We start from the raw sequence: 18,966 nt of genomic DNA, 5'->3' as shown, positions 1-18,966 counted from the left end.
TGGTATAACTTTCCTTAAAAAAAAAAAAAAAAAAAAAAAAAAAAAGAAAAAAAAAGAAAAAGAAAGAAAAAGGGATCTTTGTCCTTTCTCATACTTCTAACACATATTTGTATTGCCATCTTTACTATATATACAATAAATGCATAGAAATTTGGTGTTGATGAAAAGCATGTGTGAAATTTCAAAGAAATGTGTAGAAAAATACATTTAAAAATTCTCTAACGAATAATATAATATTTATCATGTTATTTTAGCGTTTTGGCATTAGATAATAACGATTTTAATTCGTTTATCCTCTGTGATAAAGCATCTGCATATCTTTGAAGTTTTTCAGATTTCTCTTCGGTCTCCTCGATCATTTTTTCCAAATAATCTATTTTCTTGCTATCTTTGGCGGAAATTACTTGAAATTCTAGATTATTATGCATAGGCGATAAATACTTAGCAGCGTTTCGTCGGAAACGAGATATAATATTACTATCGTCCTCACAATTATCGCAACAATCAGACCACATGCTTAAATCTAAATATGGTATATTGTCACAAGAGATAAACTTGTTATCATTTTCATTTGGTAAAAGAAAAACGTTGGGTTGTACGCGATCAATTTTATCACCATTGTCGCAAAGTATTCTTGCCAAGGTAACTTGTTGTATTTGGGCTAACTGTTCGGGTCGGAAATTAGAGGGATTCTCGTACCAAAATCTATCACCATTTCTAATCCGACGAAATTGTTCTATTAAGAGACATTTAAACAATGGACCGACCTTCGCATCAGGAAGTTGATCCTCGAGAATACCACCAACCCATACATCTATATTACCAGGATGCCCATAGAGTTCTCGAAGTTTTTGTCGGACTTTAGGATCTTTTATATCAACGACTAAATCATCGAAAGTTTCTATGTGCGACATGTTACAGTATTTTCGCCACTCCAAATAACCTGGGATACCATGATCTCGAGAACGTTGAATATTCATAGCAGCCAAATCCAAAGCTACTGCATGAGCTGTACGAAAGAGTTGTTCCGTCAACTCGATATTCAGATTTTGTTCGGGTAATTTGAGTTTCGCTGCTGTAGCATACATCCCTCTTATCAAGGGATCTACACCACCTTCTTCGACTAGTCGCCATGGTGCAAAGAAAGCATCACGTAAAGGTAGAGCACCTTGTGGAATAGGTTGGAAAGATTCGTTTAATCGTTCTAAACGTGGTTGTATCAAAGAGTGACCGAAACGAAGGGCTGCTGTTGCGAAAACATTTGATATACTAGCATCTAAATCAGAATCGTATTTTTTGTAAGGTCCTAAAAGTTCGTCAGTCGTATTACCCAATACTAATGGTATCCAATATTGGAAGGTAATGTGTTGCATCTCAGCACCCACAATTCGTCTTGATTCTTGATATAGCTTCTCACCGTTCCAATGTGGATTTAATTCACGTAATTGACGAGCTATTCGATTATGTTCTCGTAGCCATATTGTATGCATCGCTAGTAAACCTACTTGTTCGTTAGCACGAATATCACCAGCAACGAAACAATTTATAGAACTCTCTAAAGGATTTCGACGACAGTCGACAAATTGGCCAGAAGCATAAGGAAGTAAAGCTTTGCGACCTGGAAATATTGAACCTTCTCGTAATAATCCATGATCCGTCGTTAGATCTCGAAGATCTCGAGCGAGTTCGTCATCGTAGCCGTAAACTTGGGAAGCATCTAAATAACTAGTAAGTTGATTTAATTGTTCGCGAGGCATTAAGTTACCCCATAATACGCTTGTCTCTCCGGAACCACAAACAGCGCTGCTCCTAACGAAATCAATGCATCTTCTATTACTTATACGAGGATCACCAGGTGGTACTTCCATAGGGAAACAAGGCGCTGCATTTTCACAAGATTTTTTACAATCTATACCATCCCAAGATTCGCTAGATACCGATGGTAAAGCGTGATCAAGATCGTGATCCAGAAATTGGCCCCATTGCATTACCATGTGAGTGATTCTATCATCGGAAGTAATATCATGGGTTGATATCAAGGTAGTCGAAACGAGACGAGCTGCTGGTTTTGGATATCCGTGATAACGACGATCCTTTTGCCATCCTATTGGCATAGAAAAACCATTCTCGTAAATAGGTTGGAGAATCCTTCGAAATCCTGTGTACGATGAACCCCAAGTCGGATGTTTAAGATTGTTACAACTACCATCTATACTACGATACTTGTGATGAAAACATATATTCGTACAATTCTTCCGTTTCCTGTGACCAGTACATCCGGATAATCTTTCGATCTCTAGTACCTATGAATTAATAATATCATCTCTTATTATATCTTTCATGACAATATATGCAATAATACTTAACATCATACCTGTTCGGACGTTAAGATTTCTTCATAATGAAATTCATTGGTCACGTTGGCAGCTGCACCAGAATTCACCATACGTCGAATATTAACCAGTGTTCGTTCGAAAAGCTCTGCTGGCTTAGCTGCAGCACGACCGATCGCATTTGGAAATCGTGTGACTCGAAATGGATCGATTCGTCGAGATGTACCGTCGCTGTTGAACAAATTTTTCAAGGTCTTATTGATGGCTCTATCTATTTCTTCTGAAGCATCCTTGAACGCTCTTATAATGAGCGCGTCTGTCGTTCCTACTTGACGAACACGAACCAGAGCTTGAGCAGTAGCACGCCCGTAGTCGTTTACAGCCGAACATTCGTACCTATTTTTGATTAAATTTACGTATATACATATATATATATATATATATATATATAATATATAAAATATATAAAATATACATATATAAAATATATAAAATATATATATATATATATATATTCTATATATATATAGTTCAATAGCAAGAGAGCTCTAAATCAAACTGTTACCTTCCAGTATCTTGAGACGTGACGTTGTACAAATAAAGACTACCAGCACGAGAAACACGAGTTCTATCACCTGCGATAGAAGTACCATCTTTTTTCCACTGTATTAATGGTTTCGGTCTACCTTCAGCTCTGCAAGGCACTTCGACTATAGCTCCAGGTTCTGCCTCCATATCATGAGGTTGATAGGTTAGTTTTGGTGGACTGTAGTCACTATTTAGAACATCGAGATCAACACTGGTTTCCGCGTAACCATTGGAATTACTAGCTCGACAAACGTATCTGGCTGCGTCGGATTCTTTTGCGGCTAGAATACGAAGTACGCTTCCATCATCGTCTAGTAATATACGTCCACCAGTAGAAAGAAGTTGATCATTGTTCCACCATTGTATAAGGGGTTTGGGATTACCCTCGGCTTTACATACAAATGAAACATCCGAACCAGCTGTGATTGTCTGTGATTCTGGCAATTGGCTAAATCTTAAAGATGAAGCGATTATCAAAGCTCTGGCTTTTCTTGATTTAGTCGAACCCATGCCGCTACTGGCTATACATTCGTATTCGCCAGTGTCTTCCTCAGTAACATCAGATATGACCAACGTACCATCCTTTTGAACAAAAAACCGTTCATCATCGACATAAAGTTCATTAGAATCTCTCATCCACTTTACTTCCGGCTCAGGATCTCCTGTTACTCGACAAGTAAATGTTACAGTGTCACCGATCTTAACTTCGGTATCTTCCGGACCTTCCATTATACGCGGCTTTGCTGGAAAATAATTTCCATTGTTAGGAATGATAAGGAACTCGATATAATGAGAAAATTCATGAGAAAAGACTATTACTCAACTGCAATGAAAATCACTGCTTGTCATAGTTGTTAATGGTTTACCCTTCATCTCATTAGGATATTGACATATCGCTGCCATTTCATCAGTTGGTCTTTTCTCAAGTCTTTCCACTAACCAAAGGAGATTACAGTCGCAAACTAGTTCGTTACTATCGAGACGGAGACGTGTCATTGGGCCAACATTTTGGAAGGCATCAGCAGGAAGACGTTGTAACATGTTGTTATGAAGAAAGAGACGTTCCAATGATGGTAAATTGTTGAAAGTACCTTTGCCTATATCCGTTAGACGATTGTAATGCAAATAAAGTTGTTCTAATTTCGGAAGATGAGAGAAAGCATTGGCTGATATATCCTCAATTCGATTCTTATACAAATAGAGAATCCGTAAATTAGGAGCACCCTCGAAAGCATTTGCTGGTATATGTTTGATATGATTATCGTTAAGTAATAGGGTGTGCAAATGCTTCAAACCATGAAACGTTCCAGCTCGTAGTTCTGCTATGTTGTTGAATCTTATGTCCCTGAAAACGAGCAAGGTCATGATCGAATAAAATGATAGAAAGGTGTGCCAGGACAATGTTGAGATCACGATTCATTACGGATCATTTGTTACGAAGACTTGCTTGATAATGACGTTGAATGACTACCGGATTAATCAACGACCTATGACCAACCCAATGGTAATTGCAATGATCAAAAATAATCGAAAATTATTGATAATTTTCAAAGTTATTGCGAAAGAAAGAAATAGTATTTTTAGAAGAACTTTCACGTTTGTGGAAATGTAATATGTAAAACTCTCTTTATGCTGTAACTTTGTATGCGTATACGTATGTCATAACACGTAGATATATAAAAATAAATGATATCTCAATCATTGGAGAGCAATAGCAGGCGATACAAGTATTTACTTTATAATATCGAAACGAGAAAATTGAAGAAGATAACTGATAACCAGGTAGATTATTTATAATAAACATTTAATCGAGTGTTCGGATAAAATCTTACGAGTTGTAAAATTTTATGATTTATTGACCCGATTAATTCCATTCATTGCAAAAGTCAATTTCTTTTGATATTAATTCGACATGATCAGCGACTATGTTCGTTGTTTCCTCAATGTTTCACTGATAGAATGCTAATGAAAAAAAATAGAGAAAAGGAGAACAGGAACGATGATCGGTGAACACAGAAATAGCGAACACAGTAGGCAACACATCAAACGCATGCTTCGTGAAAATACACATATACACATACGTGTATATATATATATATATATATATATATATATATATATATATATAAAGAGAGAAATTTAACGATAGTTCTTCGTCACTTCTCGAAATAACATGATCATTGTTCATCCATTAGATATTTTTTCTTTCTTTTCTTTTTTTAATCTCTTTATCTTCAGTTCTCCGATATTAATGTAATTAATAGTGATCTAATAAGGGAGATCCATTGACAATTGAATAGATAACATAATAATAACTCTTTTTTATAAAAAATGAATTACGTAATCTGAAAAAAGGCTTATGAATATTTTACTGCCAATTGAAGATAACGAATGCGAGCATTTTAAGCGGTCAAAATATAACATAAATGATAATAACGTATGGTGAATAAATATATATATATATATATATGTATGTATGAATAACAACTTTTATCAGTTTCTTTAGTCGTAACTAAAATTAGGATAAATTCTCGGAAGATGACGATTTTATTTGTTATTAAATATATATATATATATATTTAATTTTATTGAAATATATATATATTTCAATAAAGAATACCGTCCTGAGCAAAGGATAAATTCGATTTCTTTTTTATAATCAGGATTTCGTGATTTTTTGTGATCATTTTTTTTATATATTTAAAAAAATGAAACAGAAAATAAAAATAAAAAAAGAGAAGTAGAAGAATATAAGAATAAGAAAGATTAATATTTAACACTAACAATCTCACTTACAGAACTGTAGTATTGGTCGGTACTCGTGGCACGCGATTGAGTTTCTGAAACATACATCGGACGGTTTTCTGATAGCACATGCACTTGATCGGACATTCTGATGGTCCGTGTTGTGTGATATGCGTTCTTTCCGCAACGACGTTGGATACGATCGAAGCCGACAGTATGCCAAGAAGTAAATAAAACGTGAATAAACGAAAAAGAAACGATTTCCTCATCATTTTGTTGTTGAATATATATTAAACCGATTTGTAGTAATTCGATGATGATACAAGTGATACGACAATGTTCATCGAAGAAGAAATAGGAAGAAGAAGAGAAAGAAGAAAGGATACGGCTCTCTCTCTTTCTCTCTCTCTGCGTATCCTTTCACGCACGAAGATATGCCTTTCTCTCCTCCTCCTCTTCTTTTTCTTTTTTTTTTTTTTTCTTTAATGAAAACCACTTCTCCACTTGTGGCTCGTCCTCGTCCTCGTCGTCGTCGTGCTCTACGAGACGAGCCGATACTGAGAGAAAGAAAGATTCTTGTGAGACGAACGTGGCGTCGTTGCTCGCGACGAAAGAAAGAGAGAAAGAAAAAGATAGACAGAGGGAGAACAAGAAAGAGAGAGAGAGAGAGAGAGAAGAAAGAGAGAGGGAGAGTGAGAGAACACGCGGTGGGCTGCTATGGCTTACGACAGCCGCAGACTCGCTCGGGATCTGCTCGCTTCTGCAGCACGAGGAGCAGCGTCCCAAAGCGTTACGCTTCGAACCTTCTTTCCCTCTCTCTGTCTTTTTCTTTGTCTTTTTCTCTCTCTCCTCCTCTCTTTCTCTCTCTTTCTTCTCTCTTTCCTCGCTCCCTCTTTCGAACCTCCCACCGACCCACAACGTTCGTTCCTTCTAACCAGGCGACGCCCGCTACTCCCGTGCTACGAGTTCCTTCCACCTACAGGGTGTCCGAATATGCTGACTTATTTAACTTTCTTATGAGATTTACGCGTGGATGGATTATGATTAAATCTGAAATCAATTTAGCATGATGTTATTATAATTTATAGTGATTAAATCGTTGTTCGCTGTACTAAATAAATACGTGTTGGGAAATTTTTATCAATAAATAATATATATACATATATGTTATATATATATGTATATATATCATGTATTCATCGTGATCTTATTATTATAATTCTGAATTTGAAATCTAAATTGAATATAAGCGATGCATACATGCGTACATATGTTAAAGTTTAAGAATATGAAGGGATAGGAATGTATTACCGTTAATATTGGTATGACGAAAGCGAAAGTGACGTGAATGATATACATGGTATATAAACGAATGCCATTTTCCTTTTAATAAAGGACAGCTGTATCCCTGTAAACAATGAAGTTCTATTTCCGATGAGGAACAAAGAATGTTCGAGGCTATTTATATATACGTGTGTACGTATGTATGTGTGTATGAAAGAAAAAGAGGATTGAACAAATATTAATATGAAACTTTTTTCATTCTGCAGTCATTATTTAAAATGGCGCACAAGTCAAACTCGTAATTTTCATAAATCCGAATTAAAAAAAAAAAATAAAAAATAAAAAATAAAAAAAAATAAAAAATAAAAAGACAGGTGGGAAGAACCCGTTGGAAAATGTAATATAACTAGTAGAACGATACAACGAATGTTCGCTATCCGTGAATGAGGAGATACACATTTCAGATTAGACATTATGCGGTAGACATTATACGGGCTGAACAAGATGAGAAGAGTATATGTATGAGAGAGAGAGAGAGAGAGAGAGAGAGAGAGAGAGAGTGATAGAGAGAGAGAAAGAGAGAGAGAGAGACTAGAGTTTCGTTGACCCTATTATAGCCAACTCTGACCACTCATAAGTAGACTCTTTCGCCGGTAGAATCTAACGAAGCCGACAATGAACGTTTGACGTTTGTTTGCCGGCAAAAGAAGCAAGAGAATTAGAGACTAACCGTTTTTCTTTTTTTTTTTTTTTTTTTTTTTTTTTTTTCTATACAACACGGTGCGAGCATACGTACATATTTACAGAAAAATCTCATCGTTTGTTTGCACAAAAAGCGATGTAACATCCAAAAATAAAAACTAACGTTATTTGTCGACTGTAGTGGTTATTGGAAATTTTTGAGGTAACCATGAAAAACATCGCGTACAAATTGTCAATGATTACGTAGTACTTCGAAATCAATATTGAAAAGACGATACGCCCATGCACGTATATATACATATATGTATATTTAACCGTGTGGTCAGGGCGATGATGATAGCAATATGACGGTATGAATAATATACCATGTCATTACCTAAAATGGTAAATCTGTATGGTCCTCGCATAGTATAAATGTATATGTGTCTGTAGAGAATTGTGAAATATAACGGAATATATATGTACTGAAAACGTAGAAAATAATAATATAAACAATATTAATATATAAACAATAATAATAATAATAATAATAATAATAATAATAATAATAATAATAATAATAATAATAATAATAATAATAATAATAATAATAATAATAATAATAATAATAATAATAATAATAATAATAATAATAATAATAATAATAATAATAATAATAATAATAATAATAATAATAATAATAATAATAATAATAATAATAATAATAATAATAATAATAATAATAATAATAATAATAATAATAATAATAATAATAATAATAATAATAATAATAATAATAATAATAATAATAATAATAATAATAATAATAATAATAATAATAATAATAATAATAATAATAATAATAATAATAATAATAATAATAATAATAATAATAATAATAATAATAATAATAATAATAATAATAATAATAATAATAATAATAATAATAATAATAATAATAATAATAATAATAATAATAATAATAATAATAATAATAATAATAATAATAATAATAATAATAATAATAATAATAATAATAATAATAATAATAATAATAATAATAATAATAATAATAATAATAATAATAATAATAATAATAATAATAATAATAATAATAATAATAATAATAATAATAATAATAATAATAATAATAATAATAATAATAATAATAATAATAATAATAATAATAATAATAATAATAATAATAATAATAATAATAATAATAATAATAATAATAATAATAATAATAATAATAATAATAATAATAATAATAATAATAATAATAATAATAATAATAATAATAATAATAATAATAATAATAATAATAATAATAATAATAATAATAATAATAATAATAATAATAATAATAATAATAATAATAATAATAATAATAATAATAATAATAATAATAATAATAATAATAATAATAATAATAATAATAATAATAATAATAATAATAATAATAATAATAATAATAATAATAATAATAATAATAATAATAATAATAATAATAATAATAATAATAATAATAATAATAATAATAATAATAATAATAATAATAATAATAATAATAATAATAATAATAATAATAATAATAATAATAATAATAATAATAATAATAATAATAATAATAATAATAATAATAATAATAATAATAATAATAATAATAATAATAATAATAATAATAATAATAATAATAATAATAATAATAATAATAATAATAATAATAATAATAATAATAATAATAATAATAATAATAATAATAATAATAATAATAATAATAATAATAATAATAATAATAATAATAATAATAATAATAATAATAATAATAATAATAATAATAATAATAATAATAATAATAATAATAATAATAATAATAATAATAATAATAATAATAATAATAATAATAATAATAATAATAATAATAATAATAATAATAATAATAATAATAATAATAATAATAATAATAATAATAATAATAATAATAATAATAATAATAATAATAATAATAATAATAATAATAATAATAATAATAATAATAATAATAATAATAATAATAATAATAATAATAATAATAATAATAATAATAATAATAATAATAATAATAATAATAATAATAATAATAATAATAATAATAATAATAATAATAATAATAATAATAATAATAATAATAATAATAATAATAATAATAATAATAATAATAATAATAATAATAATAATAATAATAATAATAATAATAATAATAATAATAATAATAATAATAATAATAATAATAATAATAATAATAATAATAATAATAATAATAATAATAATAATAATAATAATAATAATAATAATAATAATAATAATAATAATAATAATAATAATAATAATAATAATAATAATAATAATAATAATAATAATAATAATAATAATAATAATAATAATAATAATAATAATAATAATAATAATAATAATAATAATAATAATAATAATAATAATAATAATAATAATAATAATAATAATAATAATAATAATAATAATAATAATAATAATAATAATAATAATAATAATAATAATAATAATAATAATAATAATAATAATAATAATAATAATAATAATAATAATAATAATAATAATAATAATAATAATAATAATAATAATAATAATAATAATAATAATAATAATAATAATAATAATAATAATAATAATAATAATAATAATAATAATAATAATAATAATAATAATAATAATAATAATAATAATAATAATAATAATAATAATAATAATAATAATAATAATAATAATAATAATAATAATAATAATAATAATAATAATAATAATAATAATAATAATAATAATAATAATAATAATAATAATAATAATAATAATAATAATAATAATAATAATAATAATAATAATAATAATAATAATAATAATAATAATAATAATAATAATAATAATAATAATAATAATAATAATAATAATAATAATAATAATAATAATAATAATAATAATAATAATAATAATAATAATAATAATAATAATAATAATAATAATAATAATAATAATAATAATAATAATAATAATAATAATAATAATAATAATAATAATAATAATAATAATAATAATAATAATAATAATAATAATAATAATAATAATAATAATAATAATAATAATAATAATAATAATAATAATAATAATAATAATAATAATAATAATAATAATAATAATAATAATAATAATAATAATAATAATAATAATAATAATAATAATAATAATAATAATAATAATAATAATAATAATAATAATAATAATAATAATAATAATAATAATAATAATAATAATAATAATAATAATAATAATAATAATAATAATAATAATAATAATAATAATAATAATAATAATAATAATAATAATAATAATAATAATAATAATAATAATAATAATAATAATAATAATAATAATAATAATAATAATAATAATAATAATAATAATAATAATAATAATAATAATAATAATAATAATAATAATAATAATAATAATAATAATAATAATAATAATAATAATAATAATAATAATAATAATAATAATAATAATAATAATAATAATAATAATAATAATAATAATAATAATAATAATAATAATAATAATAATAATAATAATAATAATAATAATAATAATAATAATAATAATAATAATAATAATAATAATAATAATAATAATAATAATAATAATAATAATAATAATAATAATAATAATAATAATAATAATAATAATAATAATAATAATAATAATAATAATAATAATAATAATAATAATAATAATAATAATAATAATAATAATAATAATAATAATAATAATAATAATAATAATAATAATAATAATAATAATAATAATAATAATAATAATAATAATAATAATAATAATAATAATAATAATAATAATAATAATAATAATAATAATAATAATAATAATAATAATAATAATAATAATAATAATAATAATAATAATAATAATAATAATAATAATAATAATAATAATAATAATAATAATAATAATAATAATAATAATAATAATAATAATAATAATAATAATAATAATAATAATAATAATAATAATAATAATAATAATAATAATAATAATAATAATAATAATAATAATAATAATAATAATAATAATAATAATAATAATAATAATAATAATAATAATAATAATAATAATAATAATAATAATAATAATAATAATAATAATAATAATAATAATAATAATAATAATAATAATAATAATAATAATAATAATAATAATAATAATAATAATAATAATAATAATAATAATAATAATAATAATAATAATAATAATAATAATAATAATAATAATAATAATAATAATAATAATAATAATAATAATAATAATAATAATAATAATAATAATAATAATAATAATAATAATAATAATAATAATAATAATAATAATAATAATAATAATAATAATAATAATAATAATAATAATAATAATAATAATAATAATAATAATAATAATAATAATAATAATAATAATAATAATAATAATAATAATAATAATAATAATAATAATAATAATAATAATAATAATAATAATAATAATAATAATAATAATAATAATAATAATAATAATAATAATAATAATAATAATAATAATAATAATAATAATAATAATAATAATAATAATAATAATAATAATAATAATAATAATAATAATAATAATAATAATAATAATAATAATAATAATAATAATAATAATAATAATAATAATAATAATAATAATAATAATAATAATAATAATAATAATAATAATAATAATAATAATAATAATAATAATAATAATAATAATAATAATAATAATAATAATAATAATAATAATAATAATAATAATAATAATAATAATAATAATAATAATAATAATAATAATAATAATAATAATAATAATAATAATAATAATAATAATAATAATAATAATAATAATAATAATAATAATAATAATAATAATAATAATAATAATAATAATAATAATAATAATAATAATAATAATAATAATAATAATAATAATAATAATAATAATAATAATAATAATAATAATAATAATAATAATAATAATAATAATAATAATAATAATAATAATAATAATAATAATAATAATAATAATAATAATAATAATAATAATAATAATAATAATAATAATAATAATAATAATAATAATAATAATAATAATAATAATAATAATAATAATAATAATAATAATAATAATAATAATAATAATAATAATAATAATAATAATAATAATAATAATAATAATAATAATAATAATAATAATAATAATAATAATAATAATAATAATAATAATAATAATAATAATAATAATAATAATAATAATAATAATAATAATAATAATAATAATAATAATAATAATAATAATAATAATAATAATAATAATAATAATAATAATAATAATAATAATAATAATAATAATAATAATAATAATAATAATAATAATAATAATAATAATATTTCAATATAATCATCTTCCTGGGATACATAAAAGTTACATTTTTAAAAGAAACTTCATTTTTCATATATCATCGTTTTAGTTTCTTCTCAACATAGAATTTTCTCCCGTTTAATTGACATGTAGCTTGTAACATGGTTTGTATACGCGCCATTACCATTTCCCGGATTCCAAGGAAAGCGTGGTAAGACTATAATTCGTAATGGGCTAACGCAAGAGCTTACATAGGCTAGCTTGGATAAAGTAAATGTACCTCTAACAACTCGTCCTCAGATATGCTAAACTCACGATACCGTATGCGCTATCGTATATATGCAATATGTAGCTGTTGTACAGTAAGGGAGTACAGTGCTGCCCCTCTTCTTTACGTTTCTGCATGTTATGAGTTAACAGAAATAGCTCCTGACTCAATATTTAGGCAGCGCTAATTTCCTACAGCGGGTTTATCGTGAACCGTCTGTAGAACCTGAACGTAATACTATTAAAAAATCAAAAAGGAAAAAAAAGAAAAATCATGATTCATGATTGCTACATAATCATAATCTTTATCCTTCCTCAAGATTTAGTTACAAAATTGTTAAATTATTTATCAAATTTTTTTTTTCCTTATTAGCGACATCTTTTGTCCTTACGGAAAAAGTAATTACAGATTTTCAGAACGATAAAAAATGATAGAAGGAAATGAATAAGTACGAAAAAATTCACTTTGAATAGAAATTTATTGAAGTTTTCAAGTCCTTATGTTAAACGCAGTTCTATAACGAGGATAATGATAAAGTGCGCTTAAATCTATCGTTATACTCGCCTTTTATAAATTATTATTACGTTTTATAACTAACTGGAGAAGGGAGTATGTATATATGTATATATATGTGTTTTTATATATATATATATATATATATATATTTGTATATATATAATTTATATATACAATTTGACTTTTTTTTTTTTTTTGTTTAATATATATACGTAATACACACATACGCGGATGCAATGTATGTAATATACATACTCATCCATAGAAAATTAACGACGACGACACGCGCGACCGATTACAGTATGTGTCTCTTTTAATATTTTTACTTCAACAATACTTGCTTGCACGGTCGATTATCGGTTTAATGAAAGAATTACTATATCGTTCGCGTTCGAATTTGTACTTAAAATTCATGCGCCTCGTTGCCTTTTATTTCAACGACTTAAGATAAGAATTACGTAATAATCGCGAATAATTATTTTTATTATCGATACATAGTATCCATATTGTCGACTAAACTTTTCGTTTAGAGTTTGAAAAAATTGATGAAGGAAAAAAAGGTTCATTAAATTCATTTCTCTTATCGACTCCTATTAATTTGTTTAATTTTTTATATGAAAATATATTCTGCTAACCGGCCGAAAATGTAGACAAAGATCGTTGTATACTCCCGATGAAAAAAAAAAAAAAAATAAAATAAAAACAAAAAAAAAAAAATAAAATTATTCGACATAACATAAAGATACTGATAATTAGAGTATAGCTCGAAACTAACTTATTGCATCCAATCTTCGCACGCGAATATGACAAAACGCGAATTGTTGTAAGAGAATATGTAAGTCAGACTATTTACATCTTTGTAAATTAAATCATATCGTAATAGAATATATCACGTTTGGAGTTTAATACCAAAGAAATTGCAGTACGTCGTTCGTTCGAATCTTTCGCAGTCGAAACGATATTTTATAACAAATATAGGTCTCGATGCCACGTGACGCATTCAAAACGCCCTTCTAGATTCAAATCATAAACATACACAGTTAGATACCACGACAGTAGTTAAATGACCTAAGATGCAATAAAGGGAGCTAGTATCATCAACGTAGAAACTACCGATTGTGTCTTTTCTAAGCTCCCCTCATTTGTAAGGATTAACAATTAGCTATCTAGCTCGTTGGAGAAAACGACGATGATATCTTGTATGTACGTTGAATGGAAAGTCATACGAGGAACAACGTCGTCGTACGATCGGCCATTGATCGCTGGAGTCGAAGATGAAACGATATTATAAAAAATGTTTACTCTCTATTTACAAAAGGCAATACGCACGAAACTTTTCTCCTGCCCCATCTTCGTATCATTCCCATAAAAAATACGACGGACGATATATATTATTTTTGTAAAAAATATTTATATATCTAAAGCTCGAGCTTTCGAGCGAGGAATTCATTAATTCGCGATAACAATGATCGACGTACGACAAACAAAGAAGAGTCAAACCTGTATGGTCGTGGGGATAAGTTTGCCGAGGATGCGAATGAATTATTTCGTTCTCCTTTGCAAAGTCGATCTCTTGGAGTCGTTGCCACGACCGGAAACATCCACTCACGCTAACTTCATGTATATGGTCCGATCTCTCATCTTGCAATGCTTCAGTTCTCTCAACGCTCTTTGGGCCTCGCTAGGAGAAGAAAAAGCTACGCGTGCGTCACCCGTAGGCATACCTCTTTCGTTGTAACGTCTTATAACATTTTCGCGTTTTACATCGAAATCGCCGAAAAAGTCAATTATTTCATTAATGTCCGCTTTAAATGGTACATTTTCTAAAGAAAGAACGCAACCGGGTTTACCGAAACCTTCGACGTAATCCATGGAACCAGGATGACGACCTAACATATGTCTCGGTATACCCATTAATCCTGGAGGACACCTGGGACCAAATGCTGAATTACCAAAACGCGGCATATGATTTTGCATAGGTCCAGCAAATCGTGGCCGTGCGTCCTGTGGTGGTGGATAATGTTGTTGTTGTTGTTGCTGTTGCTGAGCCTCTATGAGTTGAGGATCAGTCATTTCGAGAGTCTCCAACATTTGAGCTCGCGATATGAGCTCGATCGTCGGTATATTCTTACCAAAAGGAACTCCATTCTTTGCCGTCGCTCTTAGAGCTTCGTCGGTCGTTTCGAATTCGCAGAAACAATCGCCAGTGGGTTTACCGTTCTGATTCAATATCATATGTATTCGACGAGGTACAATACCAATGTCAGAAAAGTAATCGAGAACATCGCGATCCATCGATTGGAATGGCAAACCACGCATGATAATACAATCCGAGGTAGTAATTTGGCTCATGCCATTTTCATGTTCTCTTTTGGCTTGTGCGAACTTTTCTTCTGAAATAGCTGTTGCGGTTACCTGTTTATTACCTATCTTCAAAGAAGTACCGAGAGACGATTTGGCGTCTTCTAATCTAGCGAATTGCACATAAGCCATGTAATGCGTACTCCCGGATTCCTTGATATTCGTAATAAAAAGATCATTAATCTTCCAGTCGTGGAACAATTTGGCTATGTCCATCTCTTTGGTGAACGACGGTAGATCCGTTAGAAGGATGCAAGTAGATCCCCTAACGTCAGCCTCATCCTCTTTCTCTGGCGCATAAGAATCTGCCGCTTTATCGAAAATACTTTCATCCAAATGAAGAACCTCCACTTCGGAACCACGAACGTACCTTGGCGTTGATAAAGCTAGTTCCTTACCTTCCGCTTTACTGAACTTGACATACGCAATACCGACCCGATTACCGTGATTATCGTTAATTAGTTTCAAACCATCTTTTCTGATAAAGATACCTTGAAAAGCATGACGAACATCCGTGTATGTAGCGTTTAATGGCATATTACGTACCTCCACGCAATAACCACCAGAATTAGATTTATCATTCGAGAATCTCGAGGAACCGCTGGAATTTCGTCCGGACGTTTGCCTATCTGGACCATTTTCGAAATTACCATACTGCGACGCAGCAGCCGCAGCTACAGCTTGAAAAGCATGTGGATTACGTCGACCTTCTAATTCCTGTACTTTACTTAGGAAAGCACTGTTTGGTCTCAGACCAGGTCTGCAGTTGATGGCACCATTATTTGCGCCATACATGCTAGCATCCTGCGCCCCAAATTGGGTCGTTCTACCTGGAAATCTTACTTGATCCATTCTGCCCTGTTCGTTTTGACCCCAAGGTTCTTTTGGCCGATTTAAATTACCCATACCACTATTTAAGCTTGGCAAGGACGCGTTAGCCAAATTTTGAGGAAGCGAATTCATCCCGACCGTATGACCAGTTAATGTCTGAACATGAGGTTGCATCAGATTTCCGACGCCGTTCAAACCATTCAAGGAGAACTGATTCGACTGAAGCAAAGATTGCTGTCCTAGAACGGAATTACCAAAGGTCATGGATCGTTGCTCGCTATCTTGTGACAATGCAGCCACTCCCGCTCCTAAAATTCCTGGCGTTAAAAGGGTCGCTTGTATTTGCGTTTGAGGCGGTACTTCCCAAATTCCATTTTCAACGATCGGCTGTTTTTTCGCCGAACCACTAGACGCGGATTTATCCTTGTGAAATTGTCCTACGCAAACGACATCGTTATTATCGTCATCAGTTGCATCTTTTCGGCGTTCTCCTGTCGAGTTACGCTTGTTAACATCCCTATCTCTAGAACGTGTACGATCACGTGATCTTGAGCGTTCACGACGGCGCCGTCTGTCTCGACGATCGCGTTCTCTGTCACGCGATCTGCTTCTGTCTCGGCGTCTGCGATCACGATTCCTATCCCTATCGCGTCTATCCCGATCCCTGTCACGATCTCGAGAACGTGACCTATCTCTCGATCTCGATCTATCACGTCTCTCTTTCCGATCCTTGCTCGATTCGCTGTCATTGTCCTTCTCCCTTCTGTCGTTCGGAGAAGCAGGTTTAGCCGAAACAACAGGAGTTGGAACTGCTACTGGTGCTGCTGTCTGTATAAACGATTGAAGATGTAACGTTTGTTGTCTCGCCGCTTCTATCACTTTCTGCATTTCCGTGCGCGAACTGAGCAACAATTTAATTTTCATTTCCTTGATCTTACCGCCATCTTGCATCATCGCCTGCCGAGCATCCTCATCCGTGCTAAAAGGTGACCATGTTCTTGATTAGTGGAATCGACTATTTTGAACCTGATTATATTTACAAATTTTTTGCTCTCATTGTTAACGAGGTGTATACATTGAAAATTGGCAGACGAGAATAGATCGTGGTGAATGAAATAATGCTTCGAAGAATAAGGAACAGTGTTTTCCTTCTTCCAATAACAAACTCATTTTATTACCTGAACGCTATAAACGCGTCTCCTAATTCACCGCCAACAATATGTACTCCACCTTCCGGTATACTGAGCCCTCTGAAAAACTGGCGGATGTCCAAAGCGTTGGCAGACCATGCTAGATTCTGTAGTCTGATTATGACGCTCATTTTTGGTAGATATTTTTTTCACGTATCTGCAACCGAACGGATAGGCGAAAATTAGATAAGAAAGAATAGGTATATATTCGTTAAGTACCAAAAGAGTAGAATCGATATTTAATAATTTGTCGACGTTCGAATACGAAACAATTCATCGAATCTGAAAAATTTTCAGTAAAAGGAGAATATAGGATGTGGATTTTTGTTTCTTCTTTTATCTAACGATTGTTTTATTGATTACGAGATATATTATAACTACATTAAATTCAATACACTCATGTAAAGATTTGAAAAAATGTAATATCAATGTAATGCAAACGTCAAAATATTTTTGACAAAAAGATTAAGAACACTTCAGAGTCATTTTGTACGGCACAATTATAAGGACTTGACGCTTTTTATCTCTTACAAGGCTATTAACACTAATGACTTAACACTTTATCTTTCACTGCGTGAAAGGTACACACAGAAGAGACCATAAACGCACATACATTAATGGCTTGCATAGATTAATGGCTTGCCGGATAATAATCGTTGTTACTGATGAAAAG

General features: G+C 27.0%; 2 protein-coding genes across 4 annotated transcripts in view; both read right to left on the bottom strand.

Moving 5' to 3' along the window:
* Positions 1–73: 73 nt before the first annotated feature.
* Pxn (Peroxidasin) lies at positions 74–6,409 on the bottom strand. Its single transcript, XM_035880105.2, has 5 exons — positions 5,718–6,409; positions 3,746–4,266; positions 2,899–3,664; positions 2,375–2,729; positions 74–2,303 (listed from the first exon to the last, which is right to left on the bottom strand). The coding sequence occupies exons 1-5, from the start codon at positions 5,936–5,938 to the stop codon at positions 246–248; spliced, it is 3,921 nt and encodes a 1,306-aa protein (XP_035735998.2). The 5' UTR covers positions 5,939–6,409; the 3' UTR covers positions 74–245.
* Positions 6,410–13,854: 7,445 nt separating this feature from the next.
* The window catches only part of LOC118447775 (uncharacterized), a 13,240-nt gene continuing 8,128 nt past the window's right edge, over positions 13,855–18,966 (bottom strand). For all 3 annotated transcript variants that reach the window (XM_035880110.2, XM_035880112.2, XM_035880113.2), the window contains 2 exons: positions 18,282–18,450; positions 13,855–18,082 (listed from right to left, as the gene is read on the bottom strand). In XM_035880110.2, the coding sequence (XP_035736003.1) occupies positions 15,517–18,082; positions 18,282–18,424 (2,709 nt within the window). In that variant the 5' untranslated portion in view covers positions 18,425–18,450 and the 3' untranslated portion in view covers positions 13,855–15,516. The remainder of the gene's footprint in view (positions 18,083–18,281; positions 18,451–18,966) is intronic.

This window comes from Vespa mandarinia, chromosome 3 (assembly GCF_050613455.1).
Source record: "Vespa mandarinia isolate Hongniang chromosome 3, ASM5061345v1, whole genome shotgun sequence".
Taxonomy (NCBI): domain Eukaryota; kingdom Metazoa; phylum Arthropoda; class Insecta; order Hymenoptera; family Vespidae; genus Vespa; species Vespa mandarinia.
The sequence above is the reverse complement of the archived record's forward strand: the minus strand, read 5'-3'. Positions and strand labels throughout refer to the sequence as shown.